A 26483-nucleotide genomic window follows, 5' to 3' on the forward strand; every position below is an offset into this window, starting at 1 on the left:
ATGGCTTTCACCTCTTGCCAGCAGCATTAACATAGAATATGGATGTTAATAATGAGGACAGTAGGAACTGGAAGTGTTTTAAGATAAAGTCTGACTTTTTAATGCTGTTCATGTGTAGTGTAGCATGCCATATAATTAATACAACTCTTTTTTACCCATTCAAAATATGTAATTCTCTACAAAGAACAGCAGCTCTGAAGATATTTAGGGCACCACTCAGTTCTTTTGTGTTTTCTCTTAGATCATTAAGTACTTTGGACAAAATGTTAGTAATGCACTTTCCATTCATTTCCTAAGGTTTTCTACTTTCCAAGTATAATATAGGCAGACTCTTAGGATGCTTTGTGCAATCAACATCCTACCTAATAACAAAAGGACTGGTTGAAACTAATAACAGACATAGTCAATCTTCCCTAACTTTCTCTACGCACTGCCTACACTGCAATTGTAAGTGAGAGTGGCACAAACAAGCACATTTGTTTCAACTTTAAGAAAACTAGCCAAGGGTACACGCATCAGAGCTGGAACTGAACAAGGCATAGGCATAGAAGGTATAAAATCAGTGAGGAATCTGGGAATGCTCTTGATTTGCTTATGCTAAAATCCATACGCCTTGTTCAGAAGGACTCATTACCTGCAAAAGTTACTCAGACGTTACTGAGAATCACCTGTTTCTGTTGTAACTGTTCTTCCAGCACACATGCTTTCAGGCTCATGCAAAGACTGGCAGTTCCACTAAATCTTTTAACCATCTTTAGAAATTCAGCTGGTTTACTCACAGTGAGCCTTACCCCTCCCAAGTTTTCTTGTGGAGGGGGAGGAGGGAAAAGAAAGAGACAGGCAGACTACCAGTACATCAGCTTTCCTTATTTCTCCTCAATTACTTCCAGTTCAGACTTTAACAAAACCTACAGTCTCATAGTATTGCTGTCCAGAGAAAAACACACATACACACTCTCTTCACAGTTAGATTCCATAGGCAAACTAAGATTAATAACCAGTGATTCTTCTCTTTGACCCTGAGTTATCACCTTTGCTCCAGCTCCCAAAACAGCCAGAGAAGTCTGCATACCAACTGAATCAATAATTTAACCTTTTGTTTCTTCTTACTAATCTAAGACTATATGTGGTTGGACAAATTTAAATAAATAAGCAAGTAGGTGCTTACATGGGGTAAAACCAATTGGTTCCTGCTTTGCAACTATTCATGACTATGAACACACATACAGAGCCATATGTGCAACACTGACAGTGCCTGTGGCATGGAGAAACACTCACAATCTCTGCTCCTAAAAAAACATTTTCTCTTTGTCTGTTGCTTCCTGTAAGAGTTACAGAATGATGATTAGCCATTTCTGGCATTGTGGTTTAATACACATAGAAATACCTTAAGGTCCTCAGAAAAGAAAAATAGCCACAGCTACAAGTTAGTAATTTTTATTTAGTAAACTTCAAAAGGCTTTTGATTCAGTAGAGACTGAATTCCATACACTTAAGGAACACTCAAAAGAAACTACGGAAGCATATAAGCATGAAATCCTCACATTTGCAGAAGAGCCCTCTCCAAGCTGTTAAGAACTAGGAAAACCTTCCATTTGCATGCTATAATATGAAAGAGAACTTGTGAATACAGTCTCAGGACAGAGAAGAGAGCCCCCTAAAGATTTCTGGTCAGCCATGATTTCTCCTAGTCCCCTGCCAGGTCTAGGAAGAAGAACAGATTAAAGGGTGAGAAATGAGGGGAGAGAGCACAAATTGCTCTCCAGAGAGCAGACAGCTTTATACAACTGACAGCAATTCTTAACAGGTATGGCAGAGACCACAGAATGATTTTGGAGATGTCCTTCACAAAGTATCATAAGTGACCATAATTTCTAAATACTTGCAAGCATGGTACACTTTCTGAAACAACATACACAGCTAGTTCATAATTGAGCAAAGCCCAGCAAGACTCTGTCAGCAGTGGGTCAGTATCTTGGGTAGATTGGGCTTAAGGGCAGGTACCGTGGCACAGCTGGAGCTTTGTGACGGGCTGTAGGAGACATTTATTTCTTCTGACACTGTAACTTACTGTGTCAGTCTCAATGTTATCTGGGTCACCGCTACAAGTTTATGTGGCATCAACAGCAGCTCTGCTGGCAGGCTTCCCTTCAGTACCTCCTACAACATAACATAGCATTCAGTCCTGATCATTGGAAAACTTAGGATACAGACATAATACAGACAAAACTTCAGCCCAGATTCCAGAAGAGAAGAGAATTCTAAGTGAGCAGTAGTGTAATTAAACTGTGTTCTGGCTGTCAGACATCCAGCAGAGTGGATTTTTCTGCAGCTGCTATTCCATCTTTGACAATAAACTTAGTGTATATACTTGTTCTTTCCCTTCTCCCTTGATTTACCATATAAGAAGCAGCAGAACAAACATTTATCTTAACCTTCCCCCTTCCTGCAACCCCACACAGGTTGTGTGGGTGCTGCTGTCTGTAAATCTGCAGCAGAGCCACAAGGCCCGGAGTGCCAGAGGGATGCGGTGCTCCTGTGCCGTTTCCATGGCACTGCCAAGGCCTCCGGGCTGAAGCACTGCTGTCTGCCTTCTCCCGCCCAGCTTGCAGAGAGAGAATAAACGTGCTTTCTCAGGGCTACATGGTTATTGTCTTTTTCCTTCAGAGCTCTCTCAACACATCATTTGCATTGTGTTTGCTTTTCCTCCACATTTTGACTGTCATTAATTAGGCTAGCACTTTGTGGAACCAATAACATGTAGGGCTTACCCAATAGAGCAGGAACAGAGCAGAAGGGGGTCCCTGTGTCTGACAGTGCCACGCTAGCACACTGCATACACCACCATGACACTAGAAAAAGCTCAAATCTCTCATCTTTTTCCTCTTTTTATTTTCCTTCCTCCATAGGAAAGCACAAGACTTAGGTACACATAATTAAAAAAAAATCAGTGCAAACCATCTGAAAAATTAGGCTCCAGATTTTTGGAGTTTGTTTTTCATTTAATAAATTTCTGGGTATGCTTCCATTTTTTTTGTCTTTTTTTCTTTTTAAAGAGAAATATTGCAAGACTTAGCAAACAGACCAAGAGCTACTAATCAGGTCATTACAAGTGAGTTTGTGAAAGCACAACACCAAACCTTCACCTGATGGCCTTTACCCTCCCTGCTTTCCACAGAGAGAAGAAAATATATATATTTTATATATAGATCCTTTCAAGTAAATGACAGCCAACACTTGGGAAAGGAAATAAACACATACTTGCAAGAGCGACCTCCTGCCCCACTCTCTGGGATGACATTAGGATAGGAATAGTCTCTGTATCCAGATCGATTCAGAGCCAGAGTGAAGGAAATTATCTGTAAGGAAAATTAGCTGCTCTTTCATCTGAACCTTTCTTCTTTTCAAGATTTTACCTTGGAGAGAAGGGGAAAAAAAAAAAAAAAAAAAAACCAACACCAAAACCTTTGTCATTTCTTTTTCTTATGACAAGCTGTCACTTCTAGACACAGGGAAAGTACTGCCATGTTGCTGGAAAGAAGAAATGGGGCACAACTTCTCCTTTTCTTTGATATGAGGAAAGATTAAAGTAATAAAGAACTAGGAAGAGTGGAGGAAAACAGGATTTTTCAAATAAGCAGAGTCAATGTTATTTTAGTATGACATTCCATGAAGCAACAGTGGCATCCAGTGGTATATTTCCATAAGCAAGTTTTGTACCCAACTTTCACTCACTTTTCACTTATATGCAAAAATTTCTGTGACAGATTTTAAGGAGCCCTTCCCTTACTCTTCCTCTCCCCTCAGCATATGCTACTGGTAGTGCTACCATCCACCCACAGCCACCAGTACCAGTAAAGGAGACCAAGACACACCAGAGCAAATTCTCAGCTCGTTCAGAGGTCACACATCTTCCTTACACAGTCAGAAATTTAAACTGTTACAGGGAAGCCTGTGTTATTTACATAAATACTGATAATGATGCATTGTGAATTATTTTCAGGAAATATAAAGGACATTTTTCTCCTTGTGTCCACAAGAGTGCAGCAGCTATTACACTGTATTGCTCCCCTTTGCAATCCCACACCACGTTACATTTCTCGCCAGAGTAATAATGGCTTTGCTCACTCAGTGACATGAGACATCAAAGTAAAAATAATACTGAATAGATACTCGGGCAACAAGAATCGTAAGAGTACACTACTGAAGTATTTTAAGTGACTTTAAGTATTTTCAGACCTAGATCACATTTGCAGTAAAAAAGCACCTTATGCCAGCACAAATTCAGTACCATCACCAGATTATGACTTAGTAAGACACTCAGTGTCTTTATAAAGTGCTGAGAACCAAAACTCATCAGTTCTGTTCTACTAGCATGAATTTTAGGTTATGTCTAGAGAGCTCTTCAAAAATGATCTGGCTTCAGCTTCACTAAACCTTGTGTCACTCATTTAGGTCATTAAGACAGTTAAACTGGAGTAATTGTTCCTTTTTATCTATATACTCCCACAGTAATCTTCTGAAAGCCATTGAGTGATATAACTAGGTCCTCTGAGGAAAAACAGAAGCCTTGTTTCTTTCACCCCAAGATAAAACATAAACCAAGCACCTCATGAAGCAACTGAAGCTTGGCCTACATCCATTCTTTGTATGACAGTAACTGAGAGTTTAGCTGATGTGGCTCCACAAGTATGAGAATGCATATACAGTCTACTCCAAACACACACAGAAGTGTAATCATCACCACAAATGACAAAGAGGCAGAATGAGGAAGAACAGTCCAATTGAACTAAACTAAACAGTTCAGAGTGGACCAGCAACCTCCTCACCTGAGTCCTCCTTCCACTCAAACTCATTTAGAATATCAAGAACTCTGATTAATGGAAGCTGTATTTCAGTTCTACTACTACAGCAGAGCAATTTGCTCTTTGGAATAAATTATATTTTACTAATATATGTTTTGTGTGACTAAAACATCACAGTTTATACATACCATCCTAACTGTGACTCTGCCAAACAGGCCCAGTGTGGCCTGACCAAGAACCATTTCATTTTTGCACTGTTCCAGTCGGAACTGGAAAGCTGAAATGCCAGGACTGCAGTTGTAGATAGTAAATACCTGTTTTCCCTGCCGTAACTGGCCAGTTCCCAAGAAGCATTATTTCTGAGCGAGCAGGCAAAAACTTGCAGATGGAGTTTGCCCTCAAAGCATTGAAAAGTCACTGCCAATAGCAATACACAAGTCTTATATTGTCCTAGAAAATTATATGCAAGCATTAAAAGAAAGAAACGAATCCATGAGAATAAGACTATCCAAAGGCAATAAGACCTGTACTTAAGTGGAAAATTGCAGAGGACTGGGGGTGGGGTTATGCACTGGAGATGAGCCTGAGCTAAAAAGTAGAATTGTGATTGTAACTTGTAACCAGTAACAAATTAACACAAGAGAATCTCCAGCTGACACGGAAGGATCAATACCATATGGCACAGCCACTATCTCCCAGACAACTCTGTGCAGTGATGACAATTTTATTTTTTTTCTATTTATGAAAGAAATGATCCAGGTTGTCTAAGGTAGTTCAGCACATACCATATGAATTTACTTTTTTATGGAAGACTAAGGAATCAGGGAAGCTTCTAAATAGAAACAAATTTCTTTGATATTTTAGGAGAAAAGATCAGCATTTATTAAGTACATAACCCATTCCCCACACTTACTGATTTGGACAACATGTACTGTGAGGTCCCAAGATATGGACCCAGTATGAATGACATATCCAGCAGTGGTATACATATAATGCACTGTCGTTATCCTTCCCTTCCTCCTTAAAAGAGCTGGAGGTTATCATCCACAGATCTCTTGCTCCTGTTACTATCTTTCCACCAGATGTCACACTTCTCCTTCGTTTCTTGCCCACGCCTTTACCTGTTAACCTCAAACCCTATTGAATAACCTTATCCATGGATCTATTTGTTCCTCTGTGGAGCACTTCCCCAGCGGTTCCTTAACAAAATATCATTCTCTCTACTTGACTGAAAGTAAAAACGCTGCAGTAAAGCACCAGAACACATGTTACTTTGCATAACTGATTTCCAGTCCTTATTTAAATAATAGTGCTCACGCTGTCATAACAAGAAAAAAATAACATTATTCTTAGAGGCTAAAAGTCCACATTGTTACACATCAACAGGTTATTTTAGGAGAAAAGAAACCCTTTCCCAATGTCCTGCTCTTATAGTATCATTCCTTTGTGCTTTCATTTTCAAGTTTGGCATTAACTTACTCCAGAGGAAAATAATGCATTCACCTTGACTAAACGCACACAAAAGGAACATCATTTTCAAACACAAATGCCAAAATCCTATATTAAATGCTTTATGGTATGATTTAACACATGAAGAAAAAAATGTTTTCAATATCTCTGATTTGAAATAAGAGCTAATTTTGGTCCAACACTTATCTTTTGATATGACCTCTGGTTGATTTTACTTTGAGACCTGTTTCTGAACTGCTGTGTCAGGAGTAACTCATTCCCATTAGCCATCTCCAGAGTCCACAGTCAGCCTCCTTCTGTTTTGATAAAACACAATCCAAATCTAATATTCTAGAAAAATAATCCGTAGAAAGCTCATTTCAAATACTGTGTCACTTCAGCTTCAGAGTGTGCCATCACACCAGCTGTAATGGTTTAGTGTATAAAACTATGCAATTTCTTTCCTGTCCCTTGACAATGACCTATTTTTAGACACACATCACACTGAGTGAGTATGTCACTTGATAGAATACCATCCTGAAGATTCAAGTCTGTCATAAATAAATATGTAAGACAAACTGGTACATACAAGTTGCCTCTGAGACCTGCTTTCAAGTCCATTCCAGAATGCACAGAATGAAAATCATTTCAAATGAATGTCTGCTGGTCTCTGCCATGTTTCTTCTCTAAGAATTGTGCATCACAGAACAGCTGAGCGCTTCCAAACAGACAGCTCTAAGAAGGTACAGCAGGAGGAAAAGAGAATGAAAACCTTCTGCAAACCAGGTGACAATCCTTTCCCTCCCCTTTCCCCACCCTGTCTCTCAGAAGGGGAGTCATCTACTGGGATTCATTTGCTGCCTCTTCTGTTAACTCTGCAGAAGAGAGAAATTTCCACCTTATCAAAACAAATGAGAATAAAGAGAACATCAACAGCAAGACAACTGTTGGGGTTCTGGTGATGGATTTTTGTTGTTGTTGGCTTTTTTCTTTCTTCTTTTTCTTTATTTTTTTATTTTATTTTTTTTTAACTCCACCTAGCAAATATTGCCTAGCAACAATGGGAGAACCCTCCTAACAAAATGAATCATGCAGGTATTGGCTGTTTATTCCCATGAAGGGCTGTGTTTCCACCCTGTCAAATGACATCAAGGCCATGTTGCCAGAGGCACTGGGAGTTTTGACCTCTAAAAGGCAATTTTCTCACTGTCTGCTCAGAAATGTAACATTTTTCATATTGAAGGCTTTTATATCATATCTTGTAGGTTTTTGATCTATAAATAAAATAGTAAAAACCTCTAACACAATAAAGCCACAGCTACTGTTTTGCTATTAACACTGTAAATATGAAATATCACAAAGTTAGCACTCTATTAGCATAACTACCAGGCACAGGAAAAAAAAAAGAAAAAAAAAAGGAAACAAAAAAAACCATTAAATTGCATGACAAAGTTTACTGTAGATGAACAGAGGTCAGGATTTGGTTCATATGAGTTCTAAATTTGAGCAAATAAATATCCACTGAATCACCAGATATCCATGTAGGCAGGGAAGACAAAAGCCAATAGTAAGCAATAGCTCCATTAAGTAATCAAGGGAAGAATTACCATGAAGTGTTTTAAGCTAGAGTATGGACATGGCTTCACAACAACAATGCTAATAGAAGAGACAGAAACTATTATTTACACAGAATGTAGGAAACATGCTGTAATCTCCTGTAAAGGGACTCATCTCCACCCCTCCCCCAATTAATTCTCATTAAAAGCTCCTGTGTTTTAACTGGAGTAGCTCTGCTGTGAACAGTGAGCTGTGAGCTCTGCTCCTCAAATTATTACTTTCCTAACAGCTGCACAGAGGATCAAGCATTCCTTTATGCAGCGTGTGACAACTCAATCTGTCTAGTAAACTGTTAACCGCAGTCCTGTATATCTATACTGAACCAATATTTTGTTTCTCAGGCTGAGAGCACATGAAAAATATGAGTCCTAGAACACCACAAGTGTTATTCTCTGCAAACGCCACTGCTAAATACCATTAGGTCTTTACTTGCTTTTGGCCGTGTTAAAACAATCATCAAATCTGTACCAGGATCAGCATTGGCAAGCTATAGAAAGGCAGGAGGTTGTCCCTCAAAACAGCATTTGCACAAAACTATTTTATTGTGACACTGTCAGCCTTTTTCACAAAATTATTCTACGCAGCCCACAGACCAAGGCATCAAGATACACTTTTGGTGTGTATCTCAGGCAGAAGATTTTTGATAAAACAAGCCACTCACATAGATAGCCAAGAAATTCAGTTCCCAAGTACTAAAATGCGCCTCCACAGCCAGAGAAAACGCCTACAACACATAGCAAGCATTTGTGAAATAAAACAGAAGCACTTCAGCAGCTGGGATTTGGGGTTTTTGTTTGTTTGTTTTTACCGTTTGCTGTTCTCAGAAGAATAGAAAGTAATCTTGCATGATTCAGCAACCCTTTTTCCTCAAAAGTAACAAAAACAGAAAAGATCATGTTTTGCATTGGAACATCACACACAGTTTAGCAAGCTTTCCCAGGTATCAGCACTTAGGAAAAAGATTTTCACCCATAGACTCCGCAAGGAGAATTGTTCATTTGTTACATCTATAGAGGAGATGTACAAAAACCACAAGATAAAGCAGTGCTTGGGTTGTTTTTTTAATTAAAGAAAAATATTAAGTAAGCGTTTGCTCTCCCATTTATGTTTATTCCATCATTTTCTTAAAACTTACTGATAATTCCTAATTTCCATCCTAGGAAAGCAGTGTTTCTCTTAATCAAACAGCACTTAACTCGCTATTCCATTACTTTGTATAGGCCACAAAAATCAAGAAACAGAAACCTGTTTTCAGGTCCCGAGCACTTGGATTAAACATCTATTTCTGGGAAGGCAAGTGTCAGCAGCATTGGCACACTAATCCTTGAGTAAATAAACAAATAAATGAAAATCAACAGTTGAGAAAAGCTTGCTATGCTTTGCAATGCAGCGTGAAACTGGAGCTTGGAGATATGTAAAGGGCTAGATTTATCCAGTCACTGTATATAAAGAGTCCAACTTGGACTACTGCCCTTACATTTAATTTGTCACAAGAGATAAACTAGAGGTTTGAACTGGATGGGTCTTTAATGTCCCTTCCCACCCAAACCATTCCACAACTTGCTCCCCTTTCATCAAACTCAAAATCAAATAACTTACAATACGTAGATACATTTACACATATTTATGTATAAAAGTTAGGCCATTTTGATCAAATTACTTTGCTTGAGTCACATTTCAAATAATTCAGGCATATCTTCACTACAAATACGTGTTTAAATGCACTGCTGATGCCTTACATATATGTAACATACATAGAGCTAAAAGACAAGATGCCTTAGACTCTTGTGGAGGCATTTACAATTAACACCAGAAAAAGGAAATAGAACTGTCTACAAAATGAAGTAAAAAACCCAACTTATGTCAGCTCAGGAGGCTTATCACAGCATGCAAACACCATCCAAAGGTTACAAACTTACACCCTGTAACCCAGCACAGGGGCAGGAGGGCTGCAGCCAGCTCCCTGCCTGCAGGGCCTGCAACGGTCAGCACTGCCAGCCACACTTGTAGGAGGCCTGGGAAAGGCTAAAAGTGAGCACCACCCCACCATAACACTGCCCAGCTGGCAGGGCCAACATCCTATATCCTATAGAGAACAAAGCAAGTAGACAACGAGTTCTATGGGTCGGCCAAAAAACTGCTGTGTGTGTATAAATACAACACAAGGGGATTTCTGTAGCAAAGGGAGCCACAGCAGCCAAGCTTAACAAAGTGCAACTCAGGACCTCGGCAGATTTATAAATAGTTTTTAATTAACTGAACCCTAAAATATACCCTGGTTGCTACAATACCCGTGAGAACACTGCAGCACAATCAGACTCCACATGGGCATTAATTAGAACTGAAACACTTCCTACCTCTCCGCGGACCACGCTCCCCCGGCGGCTCCATGACGCCTCGTGCCCCGCCGTCGGGCCGCAATCCCGGCCAGCACCACAGCTCACAGCGCCGCACCTGTGAGCACAAACAGCTTTTACCTCTAAGTCATCAGCACGTCCAAAGCCCGCACACCTGCGTGCACTCACCTCTCTGACAGATCGGCAGCCACCCGCAGACCCTCCCATTGCCCTCAGCCCCACATGGAGCCCCTCAGCTCAGCTCTGGAAATGAAAATCGAAGTATATATATATATATAAGTATATATATATATATATATATATATATATATATATATATATATATATATATACTCATTTAAAGCTATTTTTCAGATCGCTTCAAAATTCAAATTAATTAAGATTAATTAAAAATTAAATAAAAAATAAAAAGCTCTGAAAGTGATTATTTTTTTATTTTTTTTTTTAAATTTCACTTACATCTTTAATGTAGCAACAACTCCAGTGGGGCCACTGTTTTTAGTTTCATGTGGCACAACAAGAGAAACAGGGACTTGCCATCCTAACGTGGCAGTGCTGAGGAGGACTGCACCAGCAATGATCTTCACTTGAAGAAACAAAGGGCAAAATACATCCGACAAGCCAAAGTGGGGATGAAGTTGGGATGCTGCTGCCACGGTGCCATGTGAGAGTGGCCTCTGGTCCTTTTCCTTCCCCAAAACCAAGCAGGTTTCTTAACAGCTCTACAAATGCAGAGTGAAGGGGAAGAGGAGCCCCATCCCTGCCGACCCTCAGCGTGCAGCAGCCATCACCTGGCTTTATCGCTCCTCAGATGTGTGGAAGAGCCTTTAATCTCTTGGAAGAACTGCCCTTTTCACAGTGGAAACACCCTGCCATACTGGGAATATGAATGTAAGATGCTTTTGAAAAGCAAGTAAATATGTGGCCCACAGGGGAAAAAGGCTGCATTTGAATTCCAGGCCTGTGACTGAACAGCAAAATTCCTAAAGGCAGCAGATGCAGAAGCAGTTTGGGATCCTCGCACAGACCCAAGTGTAATTCCTGCTCATATTCCTCATCGTTTAGCCTCCCCAGCAGAGCTGATGACATGGCTCTTGTTAGCAGTCGTGTGGTGAGCACTGGAGTCCAGGTAAGAAATGGGTTCCTAGTGTGCTAGGCACACACAGAAACCTGGAGAGATGCTTTGCTGCTCCAAATTCCCACTGTCATCTGAAATAAGAAATAGAAATTGAGCAGAAAAGCAGCAAAAGGAAGGGACTGGAGGGTTATGGCTACATAGGTGGGAGACAACAGGCAGATGGATGGTCCTGTTGATTTCCTTCAGAAAGTCCCTCAAAGGCTAATTGCAAAATAAAAGCTGGATTTTAAAATCCAAAACTGACTTCCTTTAATAACTTTTCCAACTGAAAACTTAGGCTACAAGGTCAAAAACTGTGGCATTGTAATAGAACATTTAAAGTAAATGTTACGTTTATTTAACTTAAGAGTTTGGTTATTCTGTGCACGATTTCCTTCAAATGCATGAGTCACAGTGAGAAATGTGCCTTTATTGAAGGAGTTTACTCCAACTAGAAGATAGGCATTATCTTCTCTGTCTGCTAAGAAATTCATTGTAAAAACAAACAAAAAAAAATGTGGAATAACACAATATTCAAAGAGATATGAGTGCAGATCCATGAAAAACAGTGCCATAGCACACACAGGTTGGAACAGGTAAGTATGATTTCTTCTACTTGGTAATGCTGTTTTTATATCAGACTTTTGGAGACATCTGCATTATTAACTTCACATACCTACACAACATCCAAAGTGATACCATTGATAGTAAAAAATTTACAGAGTCAAGATTCTGAAATTTTCCTCTTGCAGAATGTTTTTTAAACACATAGTATAAGTAAAGCGGTGTATACCGCTGTATCTGCCTCAAAGGATTCCAGGCAGGAGGAATGAAAGGCTTTGAAAATCTGCTTAACTGAAATCAGTGAAGCAAAGGGGAAGAGACCATCAGGGAGACTGTTAAGGTCCCTGATTCTCAGGCCCAGTGTAAATTAGAGCCCAGCTGGCAATGGTACTCAGGAGACCATACGCTAGCCGAGGATGGCTGCAGCACAGCATGTTGCGACCATATGTCTGACATACTGTCTCCTTTCCAAGGGTCTCTGGCATAACAGGATTTGGTTAGACTCTGCTTAGCTGGCCAGGTTCAGAGCTCTCATCTTCTTTGTACTAAAACAAAGGTGTCAAAGCTGTGGTTAAACTCTTGTCCTCAGCAGCACACAAGTGGGCCAGGAAAAGCAGCAATGTGATGCATCGTCTTCTTGGTAGGAGTGTTTCCATTGTGGCATGTGGTGGAAATTCTTGAGCGGAGTCTGCACACACCACAGGTGGGCAGGATGACCACTGTGGGGAATAGGACACTGGGCTGAAAACTGAAGCTGTCTTGTGGCAGCACCACAATATAAGCAGATCTGAAAGGACAATCATGCAAAACCACTGCCAGTTTCGAGTCTTTCTGTGATGCAGTAATGGGACCAGAACACTGCTAATTCTGCCTTTTCATACAATTACCAGGAATTAGTTTTGTTCTGAGATGTGTGCTAATTTGCAAGTTAGTTTTAGCCCCACAAACTCCAATCCGCTCTTCATTTAGTCTAACAGATGAATTTCATGACCCTGAATTAATTTTTTAGTTTTTTCCTCCCAGTTGTGCTTTTTCTATTAGATATTTGCAACACAAAAGTGGGCTTCACTCAACTCTTCATGTGCTGTTTAATTCATGGTTTCATGGCTTAGAAGTTATTCCCTTACCTCCAAAGATAATTTATCTGTCTACTCATCCTGTTGTCTGAGGGTTACAACAGCTTGTACTATCCTTTCGCTTACAGTGGTTCTGAAACCACAGTGCTTAAGAGTATTTTCTTCCTTGCCACTGACATCTATCTTTGGTTTTGTCTTGACTATTCTATCCCTTTCCAGAATCCACAAATGAAGAATTTGCTCTATTTTCTTTTCATTCTACACTCATGTCCATGTCATCATGCTTTGTTGAGCTACAGCTTTCTCAGGTTCTGTTCCAGTCACACAAGATTCAGACTTCTCAGTCTATTTGACAAAGAGGAAGAGTGCTGAAATACTGCTACATAAATAAGAAGCAACTTATCCTTGGTTCTAGATGTGCTTGTGCCCGCCTCAAACCCTAAAAACAGTACATAGTTGCATCCAAAAGGGTCATTATGGCTCTTTTCTTTAGTCTCTGTATTCAGTTAAGTGGCATTTTTTGCAGTATAACTTATTCCAGACCTTTGCTAGAAGAAACTATGCATACAACTTCCCTTAGAAGTATATTCAACTGGGAGCAGCCTGGCTGCACAGGATCTTATACATCGTTCAGCTAAGTCAGCAATCCGTATGCAAAAACCAAGCTTTCAGGGACACTGTGTGGATTTGTGGCATGCTGTAGAGTACCACGCATCTCTAAAAACCAATGAATGGATTACACTCAACCATGAAAATGTTTTTTCCCTTACCATGACATTTATAAAATGGATATGCTTTATTTAACAAGGAGCTAAAAACAAATGGCACAAAAGCAACTTAAAAATGTTTAAAATATTCAAAACTGTAACTGTTTAAGATGATGAGAGAACACAACAAGCTGAGAAACATCATGCTGAAAGCTAACATAGGACATCTGAAGTAAATTTAATTTTAGGACCTGATTTTGGCTTGTAACATTTGGAAGCATGAAGAGGTGGGCAAACTTACTCTATTCTGTATTTCCTGACAAGCTCTTTATCTTTGCAATCCAGCATAGATTATATCACACTGTTGTCATGAGTTAGGTGCTGGATAATGGATAGTCTCAAAAACAGTCCATCTCTATTTAGGCAATAAAGTAACGGTTTATAAATTCACTCAGCAGCAATAAGTTTCTTGAAAACAATAGAAGTGCATTTCAAGCAAGAGGATGACAAGATTTGTTGAGTTCCTATAGACTGAATTTTATTCCCTTCATGGCCATGGAAATCCCTCATCTCAAGGAAATCCCTTATCTGCCTACAAATGACAAACAAATTCTTGTCTTAATTAGAAAACCCTGGATCAAGTTCCTGCTACAGAACTTGCACTGCCACTGGCTTCAGCTGGGAGATGTCCTTAATTCTTCCTTTTTTTTCCCTTTTTTATTTTTAATTAATCCATTATGTGTCAGCTGGCTGAAGCAAGTGCTGATATTTTAAGGTTCTTCATATTTTCAGGTTTCCCACAAGAGCAAACCTTTCTCAGTAGCTCAATGCATTTGTAACATCAGCCTTCCACACTTCCGCTTCTATCTCATTGTAATGAGGGAGGTGATGGTGCTAATCACAGGACATGTGGTATGATCTCTCAGATGTGATTCTCCCTGGTTGTCTGTGGTCAGTCTTCTCCCACCAGGAGACAACGCTGATGTAGTCACGTCCATTAAACCTCACTGAAGGCAACAAAACCACAACGGCTTTACTGACCAACTACTACTTCTGAAGAACAAATTTCTTACTCAAAACTACTTCTGGACTTCATCTGTGTCTCAGCTGTGACTGAGAAGAGTATTAATCTACATGCAGACACAGATTCATTTCTTTTAATGGAACAAAACTCAAATTCTCACTTGCTTTAAACATTTCATTAAATGTTCTATTTTCTCTCTTATTTAAAATGCCCACTGGAGCACAAAGTGTTTCAAAGAAGAGGACCAGGCAGACTGGACTTTTCTGTGTGTACTTTTTGCAGTTAGTGCGAATATTGCTTTTACTGCCAGGAAGCCAGAATTGGCCTCAGGTTCATATATGTAACATGAGAGGTGCTGAAGTCAGACTCAAGCCTCAATTGAAGACACATAAAGGAAAGGATACGCACTAATACAGGATGAGGTGTCCAGAATATCTTCATCCAGGCATTTCAAGATCCATATACAAATTCATATATCATAGTGTAGAAGAGGCTGATGTTTTCTGCAGTTCATTGTACCTTCTTTCACACAGCCAATAGATTTTGAATCTGATCATTTCCAAATATATTTGGAATATCTTCTTGATAGGAAATTGCTGTTGCTTAAAATCTGCATCTTTTCACAATCTTTCATTTTCTGTTCTGACAAATATGCAGTGTTATTTTTGGAAAACACCAAAAGATGGAGGAAAAGAAGGTGGGATTCTCTATGGATTTCTATTCCATACTGTTATCAGAGTGTTGGGTGATTTTTGAGCTGTTCACTGATAAGATTGAAATGAACTATGGAAAAATTAGACTGAAAAACACATTAGAGAACAGTTCTGTCCAATTCAGTTTTGAAGCATCTGCATAGAATACAAAGAACTGCTGACTAAAAATAAAATAAAATAAATCCAAAGTATTTAATGTGAAGTATTTAATATCTTCATAGACCCATGCAAGGCATTTAGCCAAGAAGGTTTCAAACTCCTATAGTAAGTTGTAACTTAGCTCTTTTAGTTGTAATATCCTACAACCCAGCCCAGGAATCTTCTGTTACAAATTTTGTATTGCTTTGTAAGGAGGACGATAGAGTTTTTGAGAGAATAAGTTATGTTCACTTCTAATAGTATTTCTTCTTTTTTCTTCACTACATACTATTTAATATTTTCCTTTGTGCACTTCTTAATAGTTGAGCTCTAAGTGAAACTCTGAAAAACAGCATTAGGATTCAAACTGAAGTGGAAGATTTTCTTTTCAGGGTCACAAGTAGCATAGTGAGATTTCTCTTTTAAACAATGACACTTAGTATCTCTATAGTTCTATGAATACTTTTGAAGTGTCATATTAAAACCAATCTCTTGGCCTTCAGGCAAAGAGAAGCAATTAGTCTTGGAGTTGTGAATAAATAAAAATCCATTTATATACCCGTCCTTGACATGTACCTTGCAAATCTTAGAAACTTCATCTAGTGGGAAAAGAAACGTTGAATCACAAACACCGATACTGATCATATTGCAGTGTTGCTTCCTAAAACTGTTTAGTTTGTATCAAACTTTCAAGTATTAATTCATATGTATATATTCATACATATTGAAACACAACAACAGAAAGACATTCGCACGTTCGAGTGAGAAGAAAGAGATGAGCGAGTGCACATGGATCTATAATGCACCTTTATTATCTATCCTCAGCGCTAATCCAGGTGAGAAAAACTCAAAGCTCTCAAGTACATTGTTGTGCCCAGCTACTGCAAAAACATCCCACCATGTGCACACCTCCTTCATCCCAAATGCCGATCAGTCTTTGTTCTGCAAACAAACAAACAAAGCAGATCTGGATTAGCCCTGCATGCCAGTGAAGTGGTACCTGTGACAGTTGTGTTGGGATGAGTCAGAAAACAATTTCTGCTTTTTGTTCAGTGCAACGTTCTTAGGTTTTCTTTCTCCTCTTTACCGCACCTCAGTGCAGAAACATCCTATTCCTGCAATGCTCCACTTGCTGCTCAAGGTTCTCAAATTTGGTTTTCATTTAGTACTCAGCATATCGCAGAGGAAGTAAAAATTACGTTGTCAAGTGATCCCTAGCGGTCCGTTCATCCCTATAGAAACATGAGGTAGCTGGGGCTGGGAGACGGGTCACGGAGCCTCGGCACATCTTGTCCTCCTCGTGCTCCACTTGTTGAGCGCTGAGAGGTGGCACTGGTGTGCTGGTGCTGCTGGCACTGCTGGGGCTGCCGCCCGGCCCGACGGCACATGGGGCAGCCGCGTGGGGACGCGCAGTGGCCGCACGTCGGGGCAGAGCTGGCCCTGGGGCCGCGCAGAGCTCAGAGATGGGACCACACGGAGGCCCGCACCTGGGCCGGTGGGATGGTCAAGGAAAACAAATTGAAGTCTGTTCTGGATGCAAATCTCTCCGCTGACCTAGTTCTCATTCTCCTTTTCATTTCAGAAGCTCAGCTAAAAATCCATAAATTAAGGAAATTAACTGATGGAGCCTCCGGCATCTTTGTAAGCTATTTAAATCTTTAAATTTACAACATCTTCTGCATATATCAAGTAATTGAACTAACTGCAGGGATGTAACTTTAATGAGAAAATTTCCCTCTTCTCCTGTAGTTTGTACTCGAGAAGGGAAAAAAAGAAAAAGAAAAAAAAAAAGGGAAAAAAAAAAAAAAGCTCCCCTTAGGAGAAAAGTTTCTGTTTATTCCTGCCACGCAAGATAACTTTAAAAAAACACGGATCGCAGGGGTCCTGCCTTTCCCCGTTCCCCGCCGGTTGAAGCGGGCCGCTCCGAGCCCCGCGGCGCGGAGAGAAGCGCGGACGGGCGCGTAGAGGAGCGCGGCTGGGCGCCGTGCTGACCTTTCGGGCGGCCGCGCCGTGTTGCGTAACTCCCTGCGCGGCCGCGCTCGGCACTAGTAGGCGCTGCAGCCCGCCCGGCCGCGGCCACCGGGACGCGCGGCGCCGCTCCGCGGGCGCGCAGCTGGCGGAGCCCCTCCTCTGCGGCGGCCGGGGCGCTGCGGGGCGCCGCTCCCCACGAACTTCTCCCTTTGGGGCCGCTCTCCGCGGGGCGCGCATCCCCCGCGGGGGCTCGGGGAAACGCGGAGCCGCGGGCGGAGGCGCGTCTTGGGCGGAAAGTTGAGGGGCGGGTTTCGCGTTGTTTTAATTTTTATTAACATTTCTTTTTTCTCATTTTTCGGTGCGGATGGGGTTCCCGCCCCCTTCCCCTTGGGGAGCGCTGCGCGCCCGCGGAGCCGCCCGCGGAGCCCCGCGCCATCGCGCCGCACGCTCTAATTGAAATGGCGCTTTTGGCCGGGGGCGGGCTGCCAGGGCGCTCCGCAATAGCACAATGCATGTCGATAGACGTCATTTGGTTTTAATGGCCTACAGGAAATTTGGCGTTTACAATGCGAGACATTAGCAAAGGGTGAAAGGGAGGGGGAGACGGGCGGGCTGGAAATAATTGCGGCCCCCCCATCCCCGCCGCCGAGACCCCCCGTCTGCAGCCGCCGGCGCTGGGGATGCGCCCGGGGGGGGCCGCGGCGATTTTTAATTTTATTATTTATTTTTGAACTTGATGTAGTTTATCAACAAGTGCGGAGTGGGTGCTACCCTAATTGTAACGGAGGAGTCGGGAGATGTGAGAAACGTGCCCTGCGTTACTTATTTGGGAGCTGAAAATTTATGCCTAGTTGAAAACGCCTGGGGAAATATTACATCAGACCAAATGACAATGATTAAAATCAGCTTTTTCCCCCCCTTCCCCCTTTTCCTCCCTCTTCTTTTCAGTAAGCCCGCGGAAGGACGTGACAGCGGCCCGAGCCTCCCCGGCACCGACCCGTTACCGCCGGCGGGGCCGGGCCGGGCCGCGCAGTTCCGCGGGCAGCGTAGGGCTCCGCGTGCTGCGGCGCTTCCCGGCCCCATCCATTTCCAGGGCTCGTGTTTTGTTTTACTCGGGGGTGGGGGGGGGTGGGGGTGTGAAATAAATCTGGGGACCTTCACTAAAAGCAGGGGAAAATATCCAATTTTCATCGCAAAATTAGCTAGGGCGAGAGCAAAGGGCTGAGCTAATTGTAGCCTAATCCTCTGCCCTGCAGGCGTTTGCAAAGCCCTGAGCAAGAATTCGCTTTTTTTCCTCCTCTTCTCCCTTCCCTCTGTTATTTAGAGACGGGATTATTGCCTTTCTTCTCATAACAGCCTCGGCAGTTTCATTTAAAGGCTTTTTTCCCCCTCACACGCACACATCCGCGCACACACAACATAAATAGAAAGAAGCGGCAAAAAACAGAGAGGGGGAGAGCGAGCGAGGAGAGAGAGAAGCCTTAAAAATAATAATAATCACAGCAGGATCTGAGGAGCAAAGATAGTAATAAAGGCAAAAAAAACGAGCCCATCCACACACAAACCCGGCAGAGCCCAAAGCCGAGGGGGGCTCGCGGCTCATCCTGTGCTCAAGGTAAGGAACCCGGGCCGGGCTGGAGCGCTGTGCCGTGCCGTGCCGTGCCGTGCCGAGCCGTGCGTTGCATTATTGCATCGCGCTGCACCGCGCGGCGCTCGCGCCTTCTCTCGCTCCTTTTTTTTTTTTTTTTTCCTTTTTTTTTTTTTTTTTTTTGGGAAAGTGCCTCTTCAAACTAACTCGGCTCCGGAGGAGAAGCGGCAGAGGGCTGTTTTTTTTTAAAGCTACAGCTCCCGCTTTGCTCGCGCCGTGTGTGTGTGTGTGTGTGTGTGTGTGTGTGCGTGCGTGTGTGTGCGTGCGTGTGTGTATGTTTTGTTTTGCTCCGCTCCAGCATGGGCAGCGCCGGCGGAGCCCCGCGGCCCGGGGTGCCCGCGCTGCCGCCCCGGCCCCGGCTCTGAAGACGGCCCGGCCCCGGCCCCGGCGCGGCGGAGGCAGCGCAGCCCGCTCCGCGCTCTCGCAGGGTACACGCGGAGCCGCGGGGGTCGGGCGGGCGGCGCGGGGTGCGCGGCCGGGGCGCGGGGGTGGCGGCGGGGCGGCTCGGCACAAAGGGAAGGCGGGCGACAATGGGAGCGGCGCGTATGGAAAGCACGGGAGGGATGTGAATGAAACTCTGGCGCCAGTGAGAGTGGAAGGCTCGGGTCGGGGCAGACTTCAAACCACTCTAGGCTATAGTTTGCATTTCTGCTCCTGCGTGCGATGTGGCACACTTCTGCAAAATTCATACATTAGCCTGGCTAACGCTCGCCTCCATTGGCTGCGCCGAAATCGGATGCGATCGGGGTTACGGGGCTTTTTTTTGCCCTCGCGTTCATCTAAGATATCTCCCTGTTACGAGGGAATAAGTAAAGGACGCCATGTTGTGCTTTTTTTTTTCTCCCTGCCGATGGTTACCTTCGGGCACGCCGCGTTTCAGAGCGAAAGGCAGAAGTTGGGAGGGCGGCTGCGGCGCTCCGCGGTGGTTCCCCTGACCAGCAGCGGGGAGAGGCGTGGGGTGACGTGAAGCCGCACTGATACAGCGGCGGCTGCCACGGCGGGCGGGGGTGGGGAGGGAGGGAGAAAGGAAAGGAAAGGAAGCCTCTGCTTTTCTCTCTCTCTCTTTTTTCCTTTTTTTTTTTTTGGTGAGCATTGCTCCGCGGGCAGCCCCCCATTCCCCCCTGCAAAAGTTTTGGGCACGATCCACTCTGTCACTCGGGACAGCGGTGCGTGAGGCAGCGCGGAGGTGTGTGCAAATGTTGACGGACTTTAAATTTTGGAGCCATCCAGTGCGAGGTTTCAAGTAACCCCATCCCTTCTTTGTCTCTAGGCTCGCTTCTCAGCGTAACCAATTGTCTCCGAGTGGCTCTGGAGGCAGACCCGAGCGGTCGCCGTGCGTGTTTATGGAGACAAAGGTAAATGCCCGGCCCGGGGCTCTGCCCTCGGCTCCGCGGGGCCGCGGGGCTGGGGCCGCTCCCGCAGCTGCTCGGCCCGGAGCGATGCGGCTGGGGCCGCTCCGGCGGTGGGGCCGGGCCGCGGGCGGGCGCCGGCCTCCCCGGATCCGGGCGGAGCGGAGCGGCCGCAGCGCCCGTCGGCGGGTGTCGGTCCTGCTGCGGGCGGGGCGCGGGGCGCGACCCACGGGGCCCCGCAGGCGCCCGGGCGGAGCGAGCGGGGACTGGCGGCTCCTGGAACCTGCGGTGCTCATTTCACGTCTCGAATGTGCATGAAGGAATTAAACTGCACGAGTGAATAACAGCATTAGTTTCAATTAATTTTTATCCTGGCAACAATAAACTTTAGAAACAAAGCGCTTTTACATCCGCAATTAGTCTTGCTTCCCATCTGTAGTCTTTTTAAGTGCCTGCTCCTCGATTTAACTTTGTCCCTCCTTCAGAGCTGCCTCCTTTTCCGCTCTCCCCCCCCCCCCCCTTTTTTTTTTCTCGTTATCCCTTCCAGGCTGCCGCTTGCTTCTGCAACCTTTCACCTCCCCTGTCCCTATCTGTCTGCTCTGCTCTCTGCAGTTTATTTCTACTGTATTTTCCCAACATCAGCAGCAGTATTGGTTACCATGGCCCCGGGCTATGTGCAGAGGTGGGAAAGCTTCATCCGCCCAAAAGTTCTTACACTTTTGAAGTCTTTCTTTTAGTAGGATCTGAAATGTATCATCTAGAGTGTGTATTAAATGAACAGTATTCCTGAAGGCTTTAGAGCAAGAAAGGCAACACCCTGGAAAATTCTGCAGTCTTTCAGCATTCTCTGCCCTAGGGTTATAGCCCTGGGCACGGAGCTGAATGGAGCTCTTACAACTGCCTTCTGTTTACCTTTTATGGTTAAAATAACAGCTTAGCAAAGAAGCAACTTCATGGAGAAACGATTCAGTGAAATCATCTCAAGCTGTAGCAGCATAGCTAGTTTAATCACCCCTAGAGAGCTGAACAACTGTGAGCACAATGGGACACAAAATCATTTTGTGTGTAAATGAGCATGGCATTGTGATTATTTCACTTTGCATGGGCAAATAGTTTTTACAAGCAGTACTTATGCAGTTAGCTTAGAAAGGCAGAAAAAGATAAGCTGGCTCTGAAAGATCTTGGTGTGCAATGTTTGAAAAACTAAATATTCAGATAATTTGGGAAGCGGGCTCTATTGATTTTGCCTTCAGCAGGTTCCTGTGTTACTGATTAGAGCAGGGTTATTGCCTGTGCCACTAGTTGGGATGCTGTATCCTGTCGTAGGCAACTAAAGAGCAAGGATTATTTTACATGGTTTAATAAACGACTTTTGTTAGTGTTCCTACAATAGTTACCCTTAAGGTTTTAATTTTCACATCAGTATTAGAAAATACGTGCATAAAGACTTTCACTGGATAAATACATTTAAGGTTTTGCTTTGTGCATAAAATAAGTGCATTACTCAGTGTGATCAATTTTATCTGTGTTTTACATTAAGGGAGAGGAAGGAGTCCTTAGAAATAGTGGTACTGTACCTTAGGAAACAAGAGTGCTTATTTTTTGGAGCACTACAAGTGTTTTCAGTGTCCTTACGCTCAACAATTACGCCCCCTGATAATCTGCTCATAGGAAATGACTGAACTCCACAACTCTCATAAACACGTTGGGTTCATTTTTAATACCAGTCCTCTCTGAGCAAGGGAAAAGCCCGTGTTCTGATTCCATCTCCTCCCCCAAAAAGCCGGTAGCATCCTCAGTAAGTACGAAAAGCCATAAAAGTTTGAGAACTATTTTAGCTTTCCAGTGATTTTCTATAATTAAGTGTTTTTTCAACACATGCTCTAGCTGAGAGATGCCAAAAGCAGAGGATTGTTCAAAAGGTCCCTCCAGTGAATAGTATAAATTAAATATCTACTGTGTGAGTATGGCCTCTCTGAGAATCTCAGACTTTTTACAGATCAAGGAATTTACTGGTATACTAACATTAAACAAAATCCTAAGATAGCAGCCGTGCTTAAATATGCACAAATAGGTTCGGATCACTTGATCTTTAGCTATCTGTGCATATTTTAAAATAAAAGTCTGTATTTCAAGACAAATGGTTAAATGTAAGACTCGTTTACAGAGGACTGGAAGCCCTTTGATTTCATTTGGAAATTGTAACAAGGGGTGCAGATGAGCCCTAATTAGGCACTTGTTTTGTGAAACTGCATGAGATGTGTTTCTAAGGCAGCTCTGTGCTGCGCGAGGTCTGTACCTTTATCATTAGTGATAATAGTTAGGGTCTGAACAAAGACAGGGTTGACATTCAGCCTGTGTCTCCTGACCCTTTCATTTAAGTGAGGGAGCACAGACTGAATATGAGTTCGCAGTGCTCTTTGGTAAGAAAGAAAAATCTTTGTGTTGGCAGACAGATGAGGCACCCACAGACTGGTAAACAGAGCGCTAAAATCCTGCAGGTACTTACATACTAAGTTGCTTTTGAAAGTTAGTTCTTTTATTTATGCTATACGACCTATTTACTGAAGCTTGCCCACAACAAGCTCTTGTGGGAAACAAGAAAGCAGCGTCTTGAGTCATGAAAGGATTCAATCACTTTCCTTGAAGGTGGTGCTGTAGCAAAAATGTTAATGCCCAATTTCACATCGACTGACACAGAAGTCCTAGGACAGAGCTGGCATTTGCTTCGTGCTCAGTGCAGAGGTCCATTCTGCCTCCGAAGAGGAAAGGATGTGGATTCATAATGGGGTGATGTATTGCTGTGCTTTAGATGCAAGAAATCCTTAGGAGCTAAACTAGATAAATGCAGTTAATGGAGACGTTACGATGACTTTATGAAGCTGTCTGGATGAATTAAGATTTTTCAGCTCCTTTCTACATAGCTCAGATTTGGATTTTTACAGCAAATATTTCTAACTGCATGTTCATTGTGTGTCATAGCCAGGCTCCTCGTGCAAAATAATTACTGCTAGAAGAAAGACAAGACCAGCTTTAGATTTCTAGGAAATATTATCAAAGTAATGTGGGAGAAATGGGAATTCACTTTGTAATGCTGTATTGAAGTGCTTATCAGATAGAAGGGAGAGTCTGGGTGTTTGGTAGCATGCTTGCAAAACAAAATACCAAGAAAATTAGATTATATTCAGAAATATCTTCAGCTATAATGTTTTGCATATGTTGTTTTACCCATAAGGGGGAGAATGAACGGACATGTTCTAAAACTTACAGTAGATTTTTTGTTTGCCATGTGTGCTATCTGTAGTGATTGAACCAAAATTAGCTCTGAGACACACGTTTCAGCAGGATAAGCTTTGCTTTTCTTACTGAAGAGAACTGCTCTCCTGCTTTGCTAATCCTTTCCATTTGTGAGACATTTTAAGATTCTTGACTCAATTCAGTAATTCTGCTAATTATCAAACATTTTTAGTGCAGTAGCCATTAGATGGATGCTGAATTTGTGATTTCACTTGCCAGATTGCATAGTGGTCTCTAACGCTTCTTGTCATGAAAACACAGGTCAGTTTACATATATGTATCTTTCTGTTTTCGCTGCTTCCAGGTATTGCATTCAGTTTCAAAGCTTATTAGTTCTTTGTATCTAATATTAAGGCTTAACTAAAAATTATCAATTTATTTTGCAATTATTGAAAATAAGACACAAAATTGATCTCAGTTTGATATGAAATTTACTACATGTATAAACTAAATGCCTTAGGTACTGAGGAAGTCACTAATTTAGAGGTGTCTCGTTACTGAGACAAACTTGCAAAACCCCCTGAATCCCAATTCACAAATTGGTTATTCGTTTGTCAGGGGATATTTCACATCTAACACATAAGCCCGCGACCTTTAATTAGAATTTTGCAGTTTGTTTTATGCCCCTTGAGGCTGACACCTTGAAATTTTTTTTCTTGATTTCTTATTGCTAATAAGCATCTTTCCCTTCCCCTCTGGTACTTTAAAGAAAATGATGCAAATACACTTAATTACAGTGGTGGCAATAATTTGTTAGCTGAATATGTGATCAGGCAGATGCAAAAATGATCTGATTAGATCTGTGATCACACTGAAAATAAAGGTAACACACTGCTACATTTAAGAAAAACTGTTCTTTTTGTCCTCCGTTTCCAGGAGGGAAGAAGCATGTCCCGTCTGTCTCTAACACGGTCCCCAGTTTCTCCTCTGGCTGCTCAAGGAATTCCTCTCCCAGCCCAGCTCACCAAGTCGAACGCTCCTGTGCACATCGATGTAGGAGGACACATGTACACCAGCAGCCTGGCTACCCTGACCAAGTACCCAGACTCCAGGTAAGACTTCTGGGTTTTCAGGCTCTCTGCCTCATTCTGTTCATTGCATGGAAATACTCATGTATGTACCTGTGCGGCATATTTCGGTGCGAAATATGATTTATTATATATTCACCATTTATGAATAATTCACTTTCCGATTTATACGTTAACCTCACTGGTGCTGTATAGAAAAAATGCCTGTACAATTTATGTATTATTTAGAGAGCCTATTCATTTTCTCTCTCAGTGTCTTCAGCACTACACTGCCATGTGTGAAGCACCTGTTGGTGTCTTTGATTATTTCCAACTGTACCTGGCTACCTTGTTCCTTTCAGATTTAGGAAAAATATTTTTTTTTCCGCCTTCTTTCAAGAGAATGAATCAGCTCAGTTATGTTAGGACCAATAGATGCTTTTGTTGGCCAGCAGAAATCTGAAAGTCAGGCATAGCTCAGTGCCTCTGTGGCAGCAGGCATGTCCTATGGGCAGTAGGCAGTATACCAGCTCCATGCACTTGCAGCCACACTTTGGATCAAGTTTGTGTGGCTTAGGGTAACTGAATAGCACTGTGTGTTAACTCCAGATACATCAAACTATGAACTGAGGAGGCATGAAGATACTGTATATGTAACACTGTCTCTTTGTTACTTGCCCAGATCCCAGTCCTGTGGGGTACTGCCCACCAAGATGTACAAGTCACCATGGGTAGCATCAGACCTGTAATGGTACTGTGGAAGAGATCACTGCTTTCAGGGTTAAAATATTTTCATTGCAGTAGTACCTGATTTTGATTTACAGTTATTGATCACTAAAATGATTCATCTTTTTGTCATTCTGACTGTTTATGCTTCAGAAGGATAAATGCCTCGTAGGTAACCACCAGAAGGTGTGGATATGCAGTATCAACGTGCCTGTCAGACTGCTTAAAGGAGGCACTATGGACTCAAAAGTAATCCAGAGCTCAGGCCAGCGAGATATCAGAGATTTTGCTACCTGCATGGCCAGTATTTCTGTAAAAAGGGCTTTTTTTAATTGGCAACCACTGTAAAGCTGTAGATTTATTTGGAGATTTCTCCTTTTAAAGAACTAGCTTTTTGGCACAGATTTGGCAGGTTCTTTAGCATAGAATGGCATTTATGGAGATACCTTGGTACGCTTCTGATGTCGTAAAGCACAGGGATACGTTCTCATGCCAAGGAGAGATAGTTGCCACATCATTTATGGGAAAAAAACAATTACTAAAATTCTATCTTATGGTTAGACTGAAACCATATCATTTTTTTCAGAACAGTTGCTGTTTAATGTTTGTGTGGTACTTTAATCATAGAGAAGTCTGTTCAGTGGGGAGAGATTTCTAACAGAGAAGGAGACAAATGCTTCACAGTATAAAGACACAAAGAAGATTCAGTAGTTGTGATGGAATAGCACATCTGTTTCCACATTTTAAAATATCACTGCTGACACTATTTTTAAAATATGCCCCATATCAGACTTGCTTAATAAGCACTTCAGTTATGTAACTTTTGGGAGAATATACAGAAATTCACGTATTTCATATAAAGAGAACAGGGTAGTGATATAAAATCTTTTCCCCCTTTGCTAAAATACCAGAAGTATA

General features: G+C 42.5%; 1 protein-coding gene and 1 long non-coding RNA gene across 6 annotated transcripts in view; one reads left to right on the top strand and one right to left on the bottom strand.

Annotated features, from left to right (window-relative positions):
• Nucleotides 1-16357: 16357 nt before the first annotated feature.
• On the bottom strand, nt 16358-19299 carry LOC107319322. The gene is made up of 2 exons (XR_001557736.2): nt 19104-19299; nt 16358-16509 (listed from the first exon to the last, which is right to left on the bottom strand). It is a non-coding gene; the product is annotated as an uncharacterized LOC107319322 (long non-coding RNA).
• The window catches only part of KCTD15 (potassium channel tetramerization domain containing 15), a 42772-nt gene continuing 34003 nt past the window's right edge, over nt 17715-26483 (top strand). Inside the window, exons 1-3 of one of the 5 annotated variants that reach the window (XM_015874043.2) lie at nt 17716-19153; nt 20457-20541; nt 24709-24884. In XM_015874043.2, the coding sequence (XP_015729529.1) occupies nt 20530-20541; nt 24709-24884 (188 nt within the window). In that variant the 5' untranslated portion in view covers nt 17716-19153; nt 20457-20529. Of the gene's footprint in view, nt 19154-19531; nt 19615-20262; nt 20373-20456; nt 20542-21133; nt 23326-24708; nt 24885-26483 lie in introns of those variants that run through there. The other 4 variants (XM_015874045.1, XM_015874044.1, XM_032446998.1 and 1 more) reach the window with 4 other exon arrangements.

Source organism: Coturnix japonica, chromosome 11, assembly GCF_001577835.2.
Source record: "Coturnix japonica isolate 7356 chromosome 11, Coturnix japonica 2.1, whole genome shotgun sequence".
NCBI lineage: Eukaryota > Metazoa > Chordata > Aves > Galliformes > Phasianidae > Coturnix > Coturnix japonica.